We start from the raw sequence: 19058 nt of genomic DNA, 5'->3' as shown, positions 1-19058 counted from the left end.
GGGCACTCAGCAAATGTTGAGTGAATGCAATGAGGGTCTGGTCCTTATAGCCAAGAGTGCAGGTTGGGGAGCAATCACGAAGGAGAGAGCTCTTGGCTGAATGGCTCCACCTGTCTGACTAAGGGGGTGCCGATGAAGAGCTAGGAGCTGAACGTTGAGAGGAGTCCCAAAGGAGCAGAAGACATTGACTGAGGCAGGGAAGGACCAATCAGGAAGATAAAGGGAGAACCAGAGCTGCTGGACTCCTACAAAGGCGGGGGCGGGGGAGGAGGGCAGAGAGAAGGGAAAAGCCAAGCAAGGTGCCTAGGAGCAAAGAGGGGGTACAGGAGGCACAGGAAGGGGGGGCAGATGAAAAGCCAGTGTAGCAGGTGAAGTTCAGGGCTGGGTTCCATCCAGGTGCATGCCTGCTCTCATTCAGGTGCTTTGTTTCTGACGCTTCTCAGTGATGCTTCTAGGGCTTTAAGCCCCAGGGAAAGTGGAATCACAGAAAGCAAGTCAGAGCTGGATATAGAAGATAGGATACTTTGAAGAGCCTGGAGAAAGTGATGGGGAAGTAGGAGAGGAGACGAGCGAGAAATCAGGAGAGCGGGAAGGGAGTAGGGGAAAGGGCCTGGAAGGTGGGAACGAGGTTGTTGATAGGAGATGGGATAGGAAGGAGAGGCACATGACATGGGGGGGGAGGGGAGGGACCTTGCATCGGAGATCCGAGGGTGTGTGTGGATCTTGCTGGGCGATCCTTGGCCCATTTGATAGAACCAGTCATAGCCCTTCCTCCACTCCGCCCTCTACCACGGGGTGTTAATCCCTGCAGGCTTGTTTTCCAAGCTCGTGACTACCGCCTTCTGGCTGGGTTCAGCCCATGGTAGGTAAGAGATTGGCGGGGGGCCCGAGAAAACCAGAGGACCCCCACAAACACACTGCCTCTAGCTTCTACTACACAGGCCCCCTTTGCCTCCAGCTTCTGGAAGGCAACCTTGCTTCCTGAGCTCTAGCGATGCTGGGCCCCTGTCTGTGCCTCCTCCACATTTTGTCTGTAGATCAGGGTCTCCGGTGCAGAGGACTGATTAACGACACGTGTTTATTGTGTTCATTGATCTATGCCTTATTTTTATCGTAAAAAGGATTCTCTTTTGGGGCGCCTGCCTGGCTCAGTCCGTGGAGTGTGCTACTCTTGATCTTGGGGTTGTGAGTTCAAGACCCACGTGGAACATAGAGCTTACTTTAAAAAAAAAAAAAAAAAACTGGGACGCCTGGGTGGCTCAGTCATTAAGTGCCTGCCTTCGGCTCAGGTCATGATCCCAGGGTCCTGGGATGGAGTCCCGCATTGGGCTCCTTGCTCGGCGGGGAACCTGCTTCTCCCTCTACCTGCCCTGCCTGCCACTGCTCCCTGCTTGTGATCTCTCTCTCTCTGACAAATAAATAAAATCTTTAAAAAAAACCCAAAAAAACAAACAAAAAAAACTATTTCTCATTTCCATACCCATTTCCCACTTGACCTCCCTCAAAAGGGAACCATTCCAATGCACTTAATGGGCTCTTGCAAAACATCATTTGCTTTTGGGCACCTGGGTGATTCCATCAGTGAAGCGTCTGACTCTTGATTTCAGCTCGGGTCACGATCTCAGGGTTCTAGGATCAAGTCCCACATGGGGCTCCCTGCTCAGCGGGAAGCCTGCTTCTCCCTCTCCTTCTGTCGCCTGCCCCCAACTCATGCTCCCTCGCGCTCTCTCTCTCCGTCTGCCCTCCCCCCTCTCAAATAAATAAATAAATCTTTTGAAAAAAAATCAGTTGTTTTGTGTGCAAACATTTCTTTTCTTTTTTTTTAAGATTTATTTATTTATTTGAGAGAGCGAGAATGAGAGAGAGTACATGAGAGGGGGGAGGGTCAGAGGGAGAAGCAGGCTCCCCGCAGAGCAGGGAGCCCGATGCGGGACTCGATCCCGGGACTCCAGGATCATGACCTGAGCCGAAGGCAGTTGCTAAACCAACTGAGCCACCCAGGCGCCCCGTGTGCAAACATTTCTAATTTATGTAAATAGTGTCATATATTTCATTCTGGTCCTACTTATTGTCAGTAAACACTCTGTTTTTAAACCTTATTCGTGCTTTGTCATGATCAGATTTGTTGCACGGGGTGGGTGGGGGGGCACCTGGGTGGCTCTGTCCTTAAGCGTCTGCCTTTAGCTCAGGTCATGATCTCAGGGTCCTGGGATTGAGCCCCACATCGGGCTCCCTGCTCAGCCGGAAGCCTGCTTCTCCCTCTCCCCCACTTGTGTTCCCTCTCTCGATGTCTAGCTCTCTCCGTCAAATAAATAATAAAATCTTAAAAAAAAAAAAAAAAGATTTGTTGCCCAGTACCCCACAGTATCGCTCAAACCACGTTTTGCTCGCAATCCCACTGGGTGAGCACCCACATCACCTGCAGTCCCCGGGGGCGATGCGGAACGTGGCAATGCACATTTCATACGAGGTGTGTTACCGGCTCCTACGAGAACTTCTTTGGGAGATACATCTCTGCCTGATATTATTTCTATCGATCCCCAGAAGCGGAATTTCTGAGTCACAGGGCATACTTACACTGAATTTGACTCAGTACTACCAGCTTGCTCTGCAGAACGACTGTCCCCGTCTCCTGGTCCACCAGCAGCGTGACACGGTTCTTCTACCTCGGCAGACTCCCAGCGACTGTGACGGGGACGGACTCCAGGCTCACACTGTTCTGATACTTACTAATGCTGTGCCCTTTGGGAAAGTTACCTAAACCCTCTGTGCCTTCTTTACCTCCCCGGTAAAATGAGAAGGTGAATAATGTAACACTCAGACAGTGCTTACAGGAGATTGAAGCGAATACTTTTTTTGTTTTGTTTGCGTTTTTTTAAACAGCTTTATTGACAAACAATAAACTGAGCATATTTCACATGCACAATTTGGTAAGTTTTGACAGATGTATACACCCATGAAACTGTCCCAGTCATCAAGCGAATGAACATATCCATCATCCCCCAGTTTCCTTGTACCTCTTTGTAACCCCTCCCTACCGCCCTTCCACCCACACCCTAGGCAACCAGTGCTGTCTGTCATCATAGAGCATTTTGCATTTTCTGGAATTTTATGCAAATGGAAACATACAGAATGTACTCTTTTTTTTTTAAGATTTATTTATTTATTTTAGAGAGAGAGCGAGAGAGCACCTGCGAACACAAGCAGGGGGAGGGGCAGAAGGGAAGAGAGAAACCCAAGCAGACTCCCCGCCGAAGGTGGAGCCTGACGTGGGACTCAGTCCCATGACCCTGAGATCATGATCCAAGCCGAAACCAAGAGTGGGCTGCTCAACCCACTGAGCCACCCAGGCACCCCCAGCATGGGCTCTTTTTGTCTTTTTTCACTTTACGTAACTCATCTATGTTGTTGTGTGTATCAAGAGTTCATTCCTTTTTACTGTTGAAAATTATTGATTTATCAATGGTGATCAGTTTGATTACCCATTCACCTGTTGATGGGCATTTGGATTATTTCCAGTTCTAGGCTATTATGAATAACACTGCCTGGAACATTCATGCACAAGTCTTTGTATGGATGCTGTGCTTTCATTTCTCTTGGAAAATACCTAGGAGTAGACAGCTGGATTATATTACAGATGGGTCTGTAACTTTGTATGAAATTGTTTTCCTAAGTGGTTGTACCATTTTACATTCCCATCAGCAGTGTATGAGACTTGAGTTTCTCCACACCCTTACTAACACTCAGCATGGTCAGCCTTTTAAAATCTGGAATGTGGGCGCCTGGGTGGCTCAGTTGGTTGGGCGACTGCCTTCGGCTCAGGTCATGATCCTGGAGTCCCGGGATCGAGTCCCGCATTGGGCTCCCTGCTCGGCAGGGAGTCTGCTTCTCCCTCTGACCCTATCCCCTCTCATGCTGTTTCTCTCTCTCTCTCTCAAATAAATAAATAAGTAAAATCTTAAAAAAAATAATAAAATAAAATCTGGAATGTGGCACCTGGGTGGCTCAGTTGGTTAAGTGTCTGACTCTTGATTTTGGCTGGGGTCATGATATCAAGCCCCGCGTCGGGCTCTGTGCTCAGCTTGGAGCCTGCCTAAGATTCTCTCCCTCTCCCTGTAGTCCCCACCACTCATATGCTCTCTCTCTCTCTCAAAAAATAAAATAAATAAAATAAAAAATAAAGTGAAATCTGGAATGGAGTATATGAGATTTTAATCCAATAAATGAAAACTTATTTGGATTTCTAATATTTGTCAGTTCAATAGATGAAAGATGTATCTTAATGCAGTTTTGTCTGATTACTCATGGCTTGGAAAATCTCTTAAAACACTTGAAACACTGGCTTTCTTCTCTTGTAAATTCCCTCCTTGTATTCTCTGCTTGTTTTCTCTTGGAGCGTTTTTCTTGTTCACTGGCAAGACGTTTTTTTAAAAAATGACATCAGTTCAGGGGCGCCTGGGTGGCTCAGTCGTTAAGCGTCTGCCTTCAGCTCGGGTCATGATCCTGGAGTCCCGGGATCGAGCCCCGTATCGGGCTCCCTGCTCCGCGGGAAGCCTGCTTCTCCCTCTCCCACTCTCCCTGCTTGTGTTCCCTCTCTCGCTGTGTCTCTCTCTGTCAAATAAATAAATAAAATCTTAAAAAAAAAATAAAAAATAAAAAATAAATAGATAAAAAATGACATCAGTTCTTTGTCAGATTTGGACATTGCAAATACTTTCTCTCATTCTATCATCTGTCAGCATCTATCACCATTAATTATTCCTTGGTGAACTTGATTGAATAGAAATCCTTAATTTTGGTGTAGTCAAAATAATAGATTTTCCCCTTTGTGGTTTATGATTTTGAGAAGTTACGTATGTTCTCTTCCATCTCTATACCACAAAACTATTCTTTTGCATTTTATTCCAATAACTCTGTGGTTTTATTCTTCACATTCAGGTTATTTATTTATTTATTTTTAAGTAATCTCTACGCCCCACATGGGGCTTGAACTCACGACCCCAAGATCAAGATCAGGAGTCCCATGCTCTACCGACTGAGCCAGGCAGGTGCCCCCATATGTGGGACTTTTTTTTTTTTTTAAGATTTTATTTATTTATTTGACAGAGAGAGACACAGTGAGAGAGGGAACAGAAGCAGGGGGAGCGGGAGAGGGAGAAGCAGGCTCCCCACCGAGCAGGGAGCCCGATGCGGGGCTCGATCCCAGGACCCTGGGATCATGACCTGAGCCCAAGGCAGACATTTAACGCCTGAGCCACCCAGGTGCCCCATATATGTGGGACTTTTAAAACCTTCTGGACTGCTTCCTTGTTTGGGGTGTTAGGGATCCAATTTATTTTCCTCTTATTGAGCCGCACTTACCACAAATTCTGATAAAGTGTCTGTCTCTGAGCTCCTACTCTGTTCCATTAGTGTTTCCCCCCATTCTTTTTTTTTTCTTTAAAGATTTTATTTATTTATTTGACAGAGAGAGACACAGCGAGAGAGGGAACACAAGCAGGGGGAGTGGGAGAGGGAGAAGCAGGCTTCCCGCCGAGCAGGGAGCCCGATGCGGGGCTCGATCCCAGGACCCCGGGATCATGACCTGAGCTGAAGGCAGACGCTTAACCATCTGAGCCACCCAGGCGCCCCGAAAGAGTTCTTTTTTTTTTTTAATTTTATCCCCCCCATTCTTGAATGAATACCACAGTGTTATTGTTGCTGTTTTTCATGATGCTTTGTAGCAAGTTTAAATTTCTGGAAGCCCAAGACCCCTCTTGTGACTCTTCCTTTTCAATGTTGATTTACCATTTGTGGGCTTTTATTGCTCCATACAAATTTGAGGGTAAAGTTATCGAGATATTTTTTAAAAATTGGATTTGTGGGGCACTTGGGTGGCTCAGTTGGTTAAGCATCTGGCTCTTGATCTCACTCAGGTCTTGATCTCACGGTCATGAGTTCAAGCCCCGTGTCAGGCTCCATGCTGGGCGTGGAGCCTACTTAAAAAAAAAAAAAAAGCTGGATTTGTATTGGTAATATATAAAATTATAGATTATTCTGGAGATAACTGATACCTTTATAATATCATCCCACTTAAGAGAATGGACTGTGGGGCGCCTGGGTGGCTCAGTTGGTTAAGCGGCTGCCTTTGGCACAGGGCATGATCCTGGGGTCCTGGAATCGAGCCCCGCATCGGGCTCCCTGCTCTGTGGGAAGCCTGCTTCTCCCTCTCCCACTCCCACTGCTTGTGTTCCCTCTCTCGCTGTGTCTCTGTCAAATAAATAAAATCTTTGAAAAAAACATAAAATAAATGAGCCTAATACTTCTTCATTAGGTGTAAGCATTTCCTTTCTAATCTTTGTTTGCTAAAGGTTCTTATCATAAGTAGGTGTTGAACCTTATCAAATGCTTTTTAAAATTATCAGTTGAGATAACCATATAATTTTTTTTAAAGATTTTATTTATTTATTTGAGAGAGAGAATGAGATAGAGAGAGCACATGAGAGGGGGGAGGGTCAGAGGGAGAAGCAGACCCCCTGCCGAGCAAGGAGCCTGATATGGGACTCGATCCCGGGACTCCAGGATCATGACCTGAGCCGAAGGCAGTAGCTTAACCAACTGAGCCACCCAGGCGCCCGAGATAACCATATAATTTTATTTCTTTGGTCAATTAATGTGGTGGATTAAAATGGAGGGATTTTCTTTTCTTTTGTTTAAAGATTCCGCTTATTTATTTTTGCGAGAGAGACAGAGAGAGAGTACAAGCAGGGGGAGGGGCAGAGGGAGAAGCGGACTCCCCGCTGAGCAGGGAGCCCTACGTGGGACTTGATCCCAGGACGCCGAGATCATGACCTGAGCTGAAGGCAGCCGCTTAACTGACTGAGCCACCCAGGCGCCCAAAATGGATGGATTTTCTAATCCTGAAGCACTTGCGTTCCTGGGAGAACCTGTCCTTGTTTGTGATGACACTTTATTATTATTTTTTTAAGTTTTGTTTATTTAAGTAATCTCTACACACAATATGGAACTCGAACTCACAACCCTGAGATCAAGAGTCACATGCTCTATTGACTAAGCCAGCCAGGCACCCCAGTGTTTCTCTTATATTATCCTTAATTGACTGCAGAGGCAAGATTACCCTAGCCTTATAACGTGAGCTGCTCACCTTTTCACTCCTTCTCCAGATCTGTATCTCAAACATGCCCTCCGGGCTGAACCATAGCAGATCATCTGGCCCACCTTCCTCTTTCCTAAATGTCAAAATATTATCGCTCATATTTTGCAGATGAGACAGACTGAGACCCAAGAGTAAATTCCCGAATGAGATGGAGTTGAAACCTGCAATATTTTATCTGCCTTGGGTCTACAACCTCTAGGTCTGATCAGTAAAATAATAATCAGCGACCAGTATAATAATTAGTTCTTGAGTAACAATGGATACTATTAAAATAATATCGCAAGTTTCCAAAGTTCACTTATTTATCAGTTTTTCAGAGCTAGAACACATTTTCCCATAGAAACAAACAAGTAGGTTGGTTTCCCATGCCAGATTCCTTCCCTTGTCCCTTTACCCCTCACCCCCATGCTGTGGTGTATATCCCCTCAACTAACCCAGTCTTCCAGCCAGACCTAGTCTTTCAAACTCTTCTTCTACGCCAAGGTACTTCTCTGAAGGCTCCTTTCCTAGACCTTACTGAAACCCGGCTGTCTTGGAGGACACACTTCCCCAGGAGGTCTCTTAATAGAAGCTGATTTTTGGTCTTATTTCACATGCTTCAGGGTCCGGAGCGGGGGGTATTGCGCTCCCCCGCCCCCCTCGCCCAGTCTAGACCATGATTCTTCCTTCCTCCTTCAAAATCCTCTGCTCCTTTGAAGTTCATGTCTGGAAGTGCATCACCCACCACCTCTAATTGTTGCTAGGGTCTTGCTGCTTGGCCTCTCACCCGCATTCACTGATAACTTTACCACCTGGCTCATCATCTTCCCCATCTTCTCTTCCCATCATCACTGTTGTCGACTTCAACATCTGTCAGGCTCCATGACCTGCGCCAAAGGCAGATGTTTGGGGTGCCTGGGTGGCTCAGTCGTTAAGCGTCTGCCTTCGGCTCAGGTCATGATCCCAGGGTCCTGGGATCGAGCCCCACATCGGGCTCCCTGCTCGGTGGGAAGCCTGCTTCTCCCTCTCCCACTCCCCCTCCTTGTGTTCCCTCTCTCGCTGTGTCTCTCTGTCAAATAAATGGATAAAATCTTTAAAAAAAAAAAAAAAGTGCAGTGTTCTCATCTGTCCTGTTACAGCCGTCTCAAGCGTCGAGCATGGGGCCTGGTACGTTACCTAGGCACGCAGGAAATATCTGTTGAACAAGTGAATGAAAATATTGTTTATTTGTAGTTTCTTCACGGGTTCATCAAATATTTATTGGCGATAAACCAGGACGCATCTACAGTGGGAGCCTGACATTGAATAAATAATCACGCAGAGTAAATAGTTTGAAACTCTGATAAGAACTTTGCAAGTTAAAGCTCAAGTAGCGGTGAGTGAGCATTCAGCCGGTGATATGACTCAGTGTAGGGTGGGGTGGTCAGGCCAGGCTTCCCAGGAAAGGTGATATTTGAGCTGGTCACCGAGGGACCAGTGGGTTAGCCGGGTAGAGGATGGCGGGTGGCGGTGCATGGAGGACAGCATCCAGGCGTGGGGAACAGAGTGTGTGAAGGGCATCTGGTGGAGCAGAGAGAAGGCCAGTGGGGCCGAGGCATAGTTCGGTAAGTCACAATATGGCATCTATTTGCCAAATCCAGTGGAACAAGAGAAGAGGTGTGACATTGGAAGATTTTAAGGATTTTATTTTATTTTTTTCTAAGATTTTATTTATTTGAGAGAGACAGAGCGAGAGAGCACAAGCAGGGGGAGTGGGAGAGGGAGAAGCAGGCCCCCCCGCCGAGCAGGGAGCCCGATGTGGGACTCGATCCCAGGACCCCGGGATCATGACCTGAGCCCAAGGCAGACGCTTAACCGACTGAGCCACCCAGGCGCCCCTGGAAGATTTTAAGGAGTTTAAACAGAAAGTAACAAGACCTAAGCTTGAAACAAACAAACAAGAGTTGACTTCCGGAGAACGGATTTTAAAAGGGACAAGCAGGGAAGCAGGGATGTGGGTTTGGAGGCAGGTGTGTGCAGGCAGAGGAAGTGCTGGTGGGTCGGCCTGAGTAGTGGCAATGAGCTTGGAGACAAGCTGGATAGACTGCAGTAATGAGAAACATAAAATTTTGGAGCTGGAAAGCACCTTAAAACAACAAAAAAACCCAACTCACCATTAATAAAAAAAAATAGAAAAATAAAAACAAATAACAGATAATCCTTTAAAGTCTCATTAAAAGAGCAGGGTAATTAGCTTAGTACCAGGGCCCTTTAATATTTTTGCTGCATAAAAGGAGAGGCTTACAGAGAAACGGTTGAGAGGGGGCAGAAAAGTGAGAAATGGGAGAGAGTTGGGGGGAAAAGGAGAGAGAAATGGAGAGGAAGATGGGAAGGTGTGAGTCGGAGAGTGTAGGAGAGGTGGGTCGGAAGGACTGTGGGCAAGGGGACACGGATATGATGCCGCTGGGCTCCCGGGGCAGAGAAGGGGCTGGAAGGTAGACTCAGAGGGAGGGGAGTGCAATGGGATGTGGAAAAGGCAGGAAGGGGAGAAGACACAAGGTGAGGGAGGGATGAGTGAATGGAGACGCTTGGAAGAGATGTGCACGGGGAGTCCCGGGCAACAGTCTGGGCAGAGTGAGAGCAGAAGCCCAAGGGCCACGTGGGAGTCTGAGGGCTGAACCCAAGGCCACCCAGGAGGGGACGTTAGGGAGGACAGCACACAGAGTCAGGTCCAGGTTCAGGAAGGAAAGGGAAATGTGTGCATGGCTGGAGGGACGGGGAAGTGAGAAAGTGGAGGACAGGTCTGGAAAGATTCCAGGGGAGGGGAATGAAGGGTGTGGCCAAGAATCTGACCGAGGCCTTACCCTGCTCCCCACCCTCTGCTGACTTCTGGCCTCAGTGTTTTCGTCCCTTTGCTAGGAAGGAGGCTTGAGGCAGGGGGGGATAGTGATGGCCGGGAGGTGGGACACCAAGGGCCCAGGCATTAGGTTATGGCAGGGATAGGGACTGGAATGGAGAGCCAAGAAGGTGGGGGTGTTGGGGCACGATGCCTGGAAGCCGGCTCGCAGGTGGAGGGCAGTATAGGAGTGGGAAGCGACAGAGGCCGCAGGACCGTGGTTCTGGGAATGGAGACTCCAAGGAGGCTGCTAAGTGCGGGAGTTCTGAGGGATCGGAGCTAGGGTTCCTGAAGCTGGGGACGGTTAGGATAGTCAACTGGGGGCGGGGGGAACACGAGCAGAGGGTGGGGGCGAAAGTAGGGCGGGACAAAGAGCGCCTGGAGTAGAAACCAAGAGTCCCTGCGGGTGGGAGGGTGGGGAGGCGGAGACAAGGGGCCCGGGGCGTCCCCCGAGCCCTGGTTCCGCAGTATCCCAGGCGCACCTGCTGGGGAGAGGTGAGGGGGCACCCTGTGCCTGAGGGAAGTCCAGTCTAGAGGGGCCGACTCTGAGCTTGGAACTCCGGAGAAGCTTCCACCTCCTCCCCACCTGCAGTCCCAGCCGGGCAGGAGAAGGGGTGTGACCCTGACGCTCAGGTTTCTTCCTCTTCACCTGGGCCAGGACTTCCGGCTCAGGTGAGTGTCCCTTCGGTGACGTCAGGTCACTCTCGGCCGCCCCTCGGGTCCGGCCCGCCCCGCGCTCCCGGGGCCCGCGGGGGCGCGCCCCTGACGCCCTACAAATACTCAGGTGCGCCGCACCTGTCTGCCCGCATCTGCCCGCTCACGGCTGAGCAACGTCTCTCGCTCGGCAGCCTCGGGCCGACAGCCCAGGGTACTTTGGGGACCCTCAGCCCCCAGGACCGCGCGCGTATACTGCCCCTCCGCCTTTTGTTTGGCTAGGGTCGCCGGGAGCGCCGGAGGGGACCGCCTTGTCTTCGCCGATCGCTTCTTCGACCACCAGTCCTCGGGCGGCACCTGTTCCTTGAGCTGTGAAGACCCTTGACCCGCCGGACGGATCGATTTGTGTTTTCTTCGGGGGACAAAAAGATTTGGAATCACCTGACCCAAAAACTTCTCTTTGGGTGACTTTAAGACGCCACTGCAAGTTTTTTTTTGAGGGGCTGACCTCCCCAAGCTTTGCTTTACCGCAGGGTCGCCCGCCCGGCGTCCCCAATCTTTTCCGAGGGCAGACATGGCCAATTCGGGCCTGCAGCTGCTGGGCTTCGCCATGGCCCTGCTGGGCTGGGTGGCCCTGGTGGCGTGCACCGCCATCCCGCAGTGGCAGATGAGCTCGTACGCGGGCGACAACATCATCACGGCCCAGGCCATGTACAAGGGGCTCTGGATGGACTGCATCATGCAGAGCACGGGCCTGATGAGCTGCAAGTCGTACGACTCGGTGCTCGCGCTGTCGGGTAAGGCCGCGGGGTCGACGGGGCGGACGCGCCCGGGCTGAGGGCTGAGGGCGGGGAGCGGGGCAGGGCGCCGGGCCCCACCGCCCGACGCCCGGGGTTGCCGGGGAGCAGGCGGGGCGGAGGAAGCGGAAGCGGCCGGGCAGGGGCACGGGGAGGGCCGCGGGCCGGGTTCCAGCGGCCGCACGTCGGCCCGCGCCCCGGCCGGCTGGGCTCCCTTCCCCCCCCACCGCCGCCGCCGCGCCCGGCGGCCCAACCCCCTCCAGCGCTCTCCTCCCCCCGCCGGGGCGCGCAGGTGGCGGCCTCCGACTCCCGCCCTTTCTCCCGGACAAAAGGCGGCGCGGGCGGAGGGTGGGGGTCGGCCGAGGAGCCATGCGCTCCGTCAGACGTGGGCCGCGGGCTGTGGCCTGTAATCTTTTTTTTTTTTTTAAGATTTTATTTATTTATTTGAGAGAGAGCATGAGAGTGGGGAGGGTCAGAGGGAGAAGCAGACTCCCCGCCGAGCAGGGAGCCCGATGCGGGACTCGATCCCGGGACTCCAGGATCACGACCTGAGCCCAAGGCAGTCGCCTAACCAACTGAGCCACCCAGGCGCCCCTGCGGCCTGTAATCTTATCGGCCGATTAGCCGAAGCCACAAACCCGGTGGCCACGATAGCGGGGTCAGCGCTGGGCCGTGGGCCGGGCCGTGCGGCCCAGCGCGGGCACTCCGGCCCCCTTACCCTCCTCCCCCGGGCAGTTTCATCGAAACCCTTGCGCCCCGGGCGGGTCTCAGGGCCGAGAGAGGGCGGGGCGGGAAGGCCGCGGAGCCGGGAGGGGCGGGATCCACCCGCTGCGGCCGGGACTTGGGCGCCCAAGGGGCCCCGGGCCAGCGGCCGACGGCGACTCGAAGGCCGGAGCCGTCCGCACGTCCAGCAATGAGGGCGTCCTTCCCCCTTCCCCGCAGCGGCCCTGCAGGCCACCCGAGCCCTGATGGTGGTATCCCTGGTGCTGGGCTTCCTGGCCATGTTCGTGGCCACCACGGGCATGAAGTGCACAAACTGCGGGGGCGACGACAAGGTGAAGAAGGCCCGGATAGCCATGACCGGAGGCTTCATTTTCATCGTGTCAGGTGAGCCCTCCCCCTGCGTCTGGGAGTGAAGGTGTGCAAGGTGCTGGTTTGGGGGTCTCCTAATACATCTTAACCATCCTGTCTCCAGGTCTTGCTGCCTTGGTAGCTTGTTCCTGGTACGGCCACCAGATTGTCACAGACTTTTATAGCGCACTGGTCCCCATGAATCTTAAGTAAGTACGGGAGCCCTGCCTCCTAAGGGGACGCCAGGTCTGGATTCCTGGCGTCAGGAACGGCAGGGTTTCTGACCCCAACCCTCTCTCCCCATAGGTACGAGTTTGGTCCTGCCATCTTCGTTGGCTGGGCAGGGTCTGCTCTGGTCATCCTGGGAGGTGCCCTGCTCTCTTGCTCCTGTCCTGGGAGTGAGGGCAAAACCGGGTACCGTGCACCCCGCTCCTACCCTAAGCCCAACTCTGCCAAGGAGTATGTGTGAGCTGGGACCCCCCTGCCCCAGCCTGGCAGCCTCTGGTGTGGTTAGGTACCTGAAATGACCTGGGGCAGATCTTAGCCGGTGGGCGGGCTGTGGGGCAGAAGCCTCGTCACCCCAGCCAGGTGTACCATGTACAGTTCCCCCGGGGTGGGGGTGGGGGTGGGGGGAGGGGAGGAGGGGTGAGGGAGACAAAAGAGGGGGATTGGATGTGCTTTTTGTACAGTAATAAAAAAGTATGTTTTGGAAAAAAGTAGGCTTCTTTTTTTCCCCTTCAGGGCCTTTGCTTTGTTCCAACCCAAATCCCTGCAGGGAACCTGGAACCTTTAAATGCACCTGCTTCGGCTTGAAACAGAGCATGTATTGAGCACCAATGGTGTGCAAGGCTCCCCCTGTGCCACCATTCCTTGTCATTCAGGCCCCAACTCTGACCACTGACTCTTAACAGACTCAAGTGCCTGGTTTCCCTACCTCTTCCCCTTCTTCAGTCCCTTCTGCTGCCAACTCTTGCTTAGCTACCCCAGTTCCTTTCCGTAGAAAAGTAAAGACTTTATTAGGCACCTTGCCCTAATGACCCTTTCCCACATTCTGTCCAGATGGGAAGCTACTCTGACTCAGAGGTCTTGGGGCAGGGCCTCTGCAGACCCGAGAACAAAGGTGGGGGCAGGGACAGGGCAAGGCCAATGCAAACAATGGGAGGATGGTTATGGGTCCAAGGTCTTTCTCCTCCCTTCCAATTCCAGGCCAGTCAAACATCCAGGTCATCATCTGGGTCGTCTTGGTCCAGGTCATCATATGCATCTGGCTCATAGAAGATGTGGCTGGTGGCCTGGCCAGGCCCAGGACGCAGTAGAGCCTGCTGTCTGAGAAGGGAGAAGGGGAGAGTTGGTGCTGGGGGGCGGGGAGGGGAGGAATCATGTGTGCTGCATACTCTTTCTTCTTGGTCCGAGTCTCTTTCTCTGACCTCCCTGTTTAGTTGGTATGCAAGCACCACTTGGTACTGGAATAGAAACGCTTAGAACTGCTCTCCTAATGACACCTCACGTTCTTAGCAGCTTGAGGGCAAGGATCCTGCCACAGTCTTGCTTCACCCACCCACACACTGGGCAGAGAACAACAGGCATATACTGAAGCCGTTATTAACCTGCCCGCCACACCCATCTAGCTTCCTGGCCTCCCAGCACTGTTGCCTAGAGATTGGTAGGGCCACTTCCCCAGGGTATGGGCTGGCTCAGCCGGGACCCAGATTGCTCTGTGACCCAAGGCTCTACTGGAGAGAAAAGAGACATAAAGAATCTTTTGCCTTGTTGGGAGAATGAGTGGATAGAGAACCACTCCCCAGACTTGTCTTTGGAGGCAGACTTCAGCCCCTATAAAGTCTGGGAGGTTAACCAATAACCTGCTATCACTCCCATCCCAGGCCCAGACGCTGGGCTCTACTCAAGAACCCAGGCACCTCACCCCCAACCTTACTTTTCAGAGCTGAACTGGAAGGGCAGCGTCAGGCTGTCTTTGGCTTCTCTCTCTTTCTTGGACAGGTGAAGGTTAAAGGTCACATGAGCTGTGGGGTCCACCTGAAGGTACAAAGGATGCTGCCCCTTTGCCTCATGGCTGGAATCCCCGACCCCACCCTCCATTCCCTTGTTCTGGCACCGGCACCCTTAGATACCGGGGGGGTGTGAGGATCTGGGTGGGGCTGGGACTCTAGCGGGGGTCCCCCCTGGAGATCCAGGCTGAAGTCGGGCAGGATGGAAAACCACTGAGTCTGCGGAGAAGAAAGAGTAAGAACAGAAAGGTGTTTTCCATCTTACAGAGCAAACCAGGGAGAACTCGGACCGAACCGCCCTGGCCCCCGGGGCAACTACGGAATGGGCCGCCTGCAGCTCCTGCTCCTCCCTCCTCAGCTCTTCCTCAAACGTCTCCATCAGGACCCGTTCCTTCTCCCCCAGGAACCGCTCCCAGGCTTTTGTCCTTTGCCATTTCTTGGAAGATGACACCTCCTCCCACTTAAGCTCACGGGATCCAAGTCAGGCAATCTTGAGTTCAAATCCTGGCTCTACCACTCACTCTCCGGAACCCTGGGTAACCTTCCCCAAGCCGCTCAATGGGGATAATGAAACCATCCACCTCACGGGGTAGCCGTGAAGATTCAGTGAGGGAAATGACGACACACGGGGAAGCGTTCCCTCACATCAGCTCTCTTACTCCCCTTCTTACTTGCGCTCGACCTCCCATGCTTCCCTGGGGGGGTTCTCCTGACCTGATGGGCTGGGCGCTGTCGGGGCCTCCGAGAGAGGATGTGGGCCGAAGCCTGGCCCATTGCCCCGCTCAGGGTCACTTCGGTCTGGGCCAGGCTGCTCAGGGCTCCCAGGGGGCCTGGGCCATGGAGCTCTTCATGCAGCAGGCCTAGCACTCGCACAGGCTCGGCCAGGCAGCTGCCACCTGGAGGGACAAGGAGGGTGGGGCACACTCAGGATGGAGGCCTGGGCTTGAAGAGCAGAGGAGGAGCACGCGAGGTGAGGCCACATTCCATCACGGGCTCTGCTGGTCCTGACCTCCCTCGGCTGGTCTGACAGCTCTGGAGCCTGCTTCGGCCCTCACCTCGTTACTGTGAATCTGAACACGGTCCAGTCGGACTTCAGTCCTCAGGAGCTCCTTCCTCACTGCCCAACAGATGGAATCAACCCCTTCCTCATCTGCTCTCCGCCTAGTTTCCAGCTTCGTCTCTTACACGCTGAACTCCTTGCAGGTTTGGGACCTTTACACTGTGATCCCACTCAATGCCTTTGGTTCCCTCAACTTTCCCTCTCCCTTTCTGGGCGTATTGACAAGGCGTTAGGCACTGCACCAAATCCTTTCACGTTTCAGTCCTTACGAAGGCCAGCATTTTTAGGCCGAACCACATGAAATTGCTGTTACTTGACACGTATGTGTATCTGACCTACCAAAACAGGATTCTAAATGGTTCATCCTACCGTTATCCATTCACCCCACTCCCCCCCTTCCTGCTTGTATAGAGTAAACCGAAATACTGAGAGATCAAACACCTGAACACAAAGCTGGGTGTCTGATTCCAGAGTCCACTGTAGCACCCACAGCACACTTCAGGGCTAGTCCCAGGGCCCCTGGTCTGCCCAAATGTGCCTAGCAAACTCCGCTTAAGGCGCTCTGTGCCTGTTCCTTTATTACTACTACTGTTATCAGACTACCTTGTAATTGCTTATTTATCTGTGTCCTTTACGGGACTTTGAACAAAAATCTGACTAGAATTAGTCTTTACCTTCCCATCATCTAGAATTGTGCCTGACACATTGCACAATTCTTAGCCGTTGAGTGCACGAATGAAACCAACAAGTAAGAATGAACTTGGAAAAGAAACAATAAAGTGACTAATAGATGACATCATGGAAAAGTCAAGAATGAGAATAAACGTTAAAGATATGGAATAAGGCACAACTGGAGATCTCTAGTATGTTTTTTCTTAGGCTGGAAAGGGGCTTGTTCCTTGGCAGGGGAAAGCGTATGAGAAGAACAAAGGGAAGTGTCACCAGGGCGGGAGTGTTGATGGCTCAAGGCACAGAGCGCCTGGCAGAGGGCAGTACAGGGAAGGTGCAGCAGCAGCCAGCTCAGTGAATCGAGAGCGATGGTGAAAGGACCAGGATCTGTCCTCCTGCACATGGCTTGCAAGGCTCCCAGGGGTCCCCCTGGAAGGGCTTCCCCAGTCTGTGACCAGCTGAGAGGATCTCTGAAGAGGTCATGGTAAATCAGCCTGCAAAGAGAAAACGGGAGACAACTTAACACTGCCCCCTCTCCTCAATCTTGAACTTTACCCTGTGATCTCTGGGGCTCTATTCTTCTTTTTTTTTTTAATTTTTTTTAAAGATTTTATTTATTTATTTGACAGATAGAGAGCACAAGTAGGCAGAGAGGCAGAGGGAGAAGCAGACTCCCCGCTGAGCAGGGAGCCCGACGTGGGGCTCGATCCCAGGACTCCAGGATCATGACCTGAGCCGAAGGCAGACGCCCAACGACTGAGCCACCCAGGGGCCCAAAGATTTTACCTTTTTTTTAATTTAAAGATTTTATTTATTTATTTGACGGAGAGAGATACAGCGAGAGAGGGAACACAAGCAGGGGGAGTGGGAGAGGGAGAAGCAGGCTTCCCGCTGAGCAGGGAGCCCAACGCGGGGCTCGATCCCAGGACTCCAGGATCATGACCTGAGCCGAAGGCAGCCGCTTAACCGACTGAGCCACCCAGGTGCCCCTGGAGCTCTATTCTTCTCATTTAATATACTAAACATTAGTGAAAGGTAATACTGAGAGATGGAATATAGTGACTGAAAACACAGACTTTGGTGTCAGAAAGCCCTGAGCTCCAAGCTTGGCTTTACTACTTACCCAAGGTCACCTAACTGGTAAATTACTTAATCTAAGACTCAGTTTCTTTAATTGTAGCATAGGAATACCAACTGCTTGATCTTTAAAACAACTACCCATCTATCTGCTCAGCCCTAACTTTGTATCAGAGCTTGCGATAGGGTATGTTAAGATGGCATTTATAAGAGAAACAAAAGAGGGCGCCTGGGTGGCTCAGTAGGTTGGGCGACTGCCTTCGGCTCAGGTCATGATCCTGGAGTCCCGGGATCGAGTCCCACATCGGGCTCCCTGCTCGGCGGGGAGTCTGCTTCTCCCTCTGACCCTCCCCCCCCTCCTGCTCTCTCTCTCATTCTCTCTCTCAAATAAATAAACAAAATCTTTAAAAAAAAAAAAAAAAAGAGAGAAGCAAAAGACAGAAAAGGAGGTATCGGGAACAACTGAATCCTATCCCAGGACTTCTAACCCATGCCAGACTCCCTTGCCTGTACTATTTTTTTTTTAAGATTTTTATTTATTTATCTGAGAGAGAGAGAGAGAGAGCGCACATGAGAGGGGGGAGGGTCAGAGGGAGGAGCAGACTCCCTGCAGAGCGGGGAGCCCGATGCGGGACTCAATCCCGGGACTCCAGGATCATGACCTGAGCTGAAGGCAGTCGCTTAACCAACTGAGCCACCCAGGCGCCCCCCTTGCCTGTACTATTTTAACAGCAGTTAGTGCCATGTGACTTGATTCTCGGGTTCTTGATCTTCTCTAAGCTGTTCCACCAGCAGGAACCACGCGTCATGTCCTCTTCTCCATCCTTCCAGGGAATGACACGCATTAGGCACCACTCGGGAAACATCTGCTGCTGCTGCTAACTACACCACCGGCCTTTTATCATGCTCTCGCTCTCACCTTCTACGGTCTGTGCTTGGGATTCTCCAGACACTCACCGCTGCTCATCTCTTACGGATTTTCGCCTCCGCAAAGACCCACATCCGTTCCCTGAATATCCGAAGAGCGGCTACCACACCCCAGGCTGTGCGCTTGCTGCTGCAGGCCAATCTCCCTAGAGGCCCCACACCCAATGCACTCTCCCCCAACTTACCGGCTGTTGACACTGGAGTCGAAACCTTCACGGAACTCGTCCTCGCTCACCTCGCAGCCCAGGATGTGGACCCGCTCCCCACTAAGGCAGAGATGGAGCGTGTCACAGAGTCGGGCCCGGGCTTCCCCCCCACCTCCGCCCCGGGGACCTCGGGGAGAAGCTGGCGGGTACTCACCACAGCGCAGCCTTCTTGATGAGCGCCTTCAAGAGACTGCGCCCCTCCCACTGCACGGAGTCTGGGGAGAGTGAGGGACGGAGAACCAGCGTGAGAACGCGGAGCTTCCCGTCCTCGCGAGCCCCTGGAGGCCACCCCTCGCGTGGCACACACGGCTCTTCCTCCCCCGTGCCTCTGGCCCTCACCCCGCAGCAGCACCAGGCCGCCCAGAGCCAGCAGCGACTCCATCTCTAATCCGCGACGGCCCCTCCTCCGGCGCCCGCTGATGGCGTCACGGGCCGCCGCCCCGCCCCCTCCGAGGGAAAGGGGCGGGGCACCCACGAATCCTCCCACCGCTGAGACCCGCTCTAGCCCGGAATGAGAGGTGATTATGTTCAATATCCCAGGGAGGGGCCCACGCGGAGGGGGCCCCTTCCGAGCCTCG

The 19058-nt window shown here is 52.5% G+C and overlaps 2 protein-coding genes across 2 annotated transcripts; one reads left to right on the top strand and one right to left on the bottom strand.

Annotated features, from left to right (window-relative positions):
* Positions 1 to 6282: 6282 nt before the first annotated feature.
* CLDN7 (claudin 7) lies at positions 6283 to 13001 on the top strand. The gene is made up of 4 exons (XM_045890115.2): positions 6283 to 11461; positions 12404 to 12568; positions 12657 to 12741; positions 12839 to 13001. Exons 1-4 carry the CDS (start codon positions 11239 to 11241, stop codon positions 12999 to 13001), a joined length of 636 nt encoding a protein of 211 aa, XP_045746071.1. The 5' UTR covers positions 6283 to 11238.
* Positions 11874 to 18992, bottom strand: ELP5 (elongator acetyltransferase complex subunit 5). The gene is made up of 8 exons (XM_045890048.3): positions 18820 to 18992; positions 18635 to 18695; positions 18460 to 18540; positions 16544 to 16764; positions 15256 to 15437; positions 14665 to 14760; positions 14469 to 14569; positions 11874 to 13858 (listed from the first exon to the last, which is right to left on the bottom strand). The coding sequence occupies exons 1-8, from the start codon at positions 18860 to 18862 to the stop codon at positions 13744 to 13746; spliced, it is 900 nt and encodes a 299-aa protein (XP_045746004.1). The 5' UTR covers positions 18863 to 18992; the 3' UTR covers positions 11874 to 13743.
* Positions 18993 to 19058: the final 66 nt, after the last annotated feature.

Source organism: Mirounga angustirostris, unplaced genomic scaffold (assembly GCF_029215605.1).
Source record: "Mirounga angustirostris isolate CCGP_5_RB_7025 unplaced genomic scaffold, mMirAng1.0.hap1 SCAF_17, whole genome shotgun sequence".
Classification (NCBI taxonomy): Eukaryota; Metazoa; Chordata; class Mammalia; order Carnivora; family Phocidae; genus Mirounga; species Mirounga angustirostris.
This window is presented reverse-complemented; position numbering and strand designations above follow the sequence as displayed.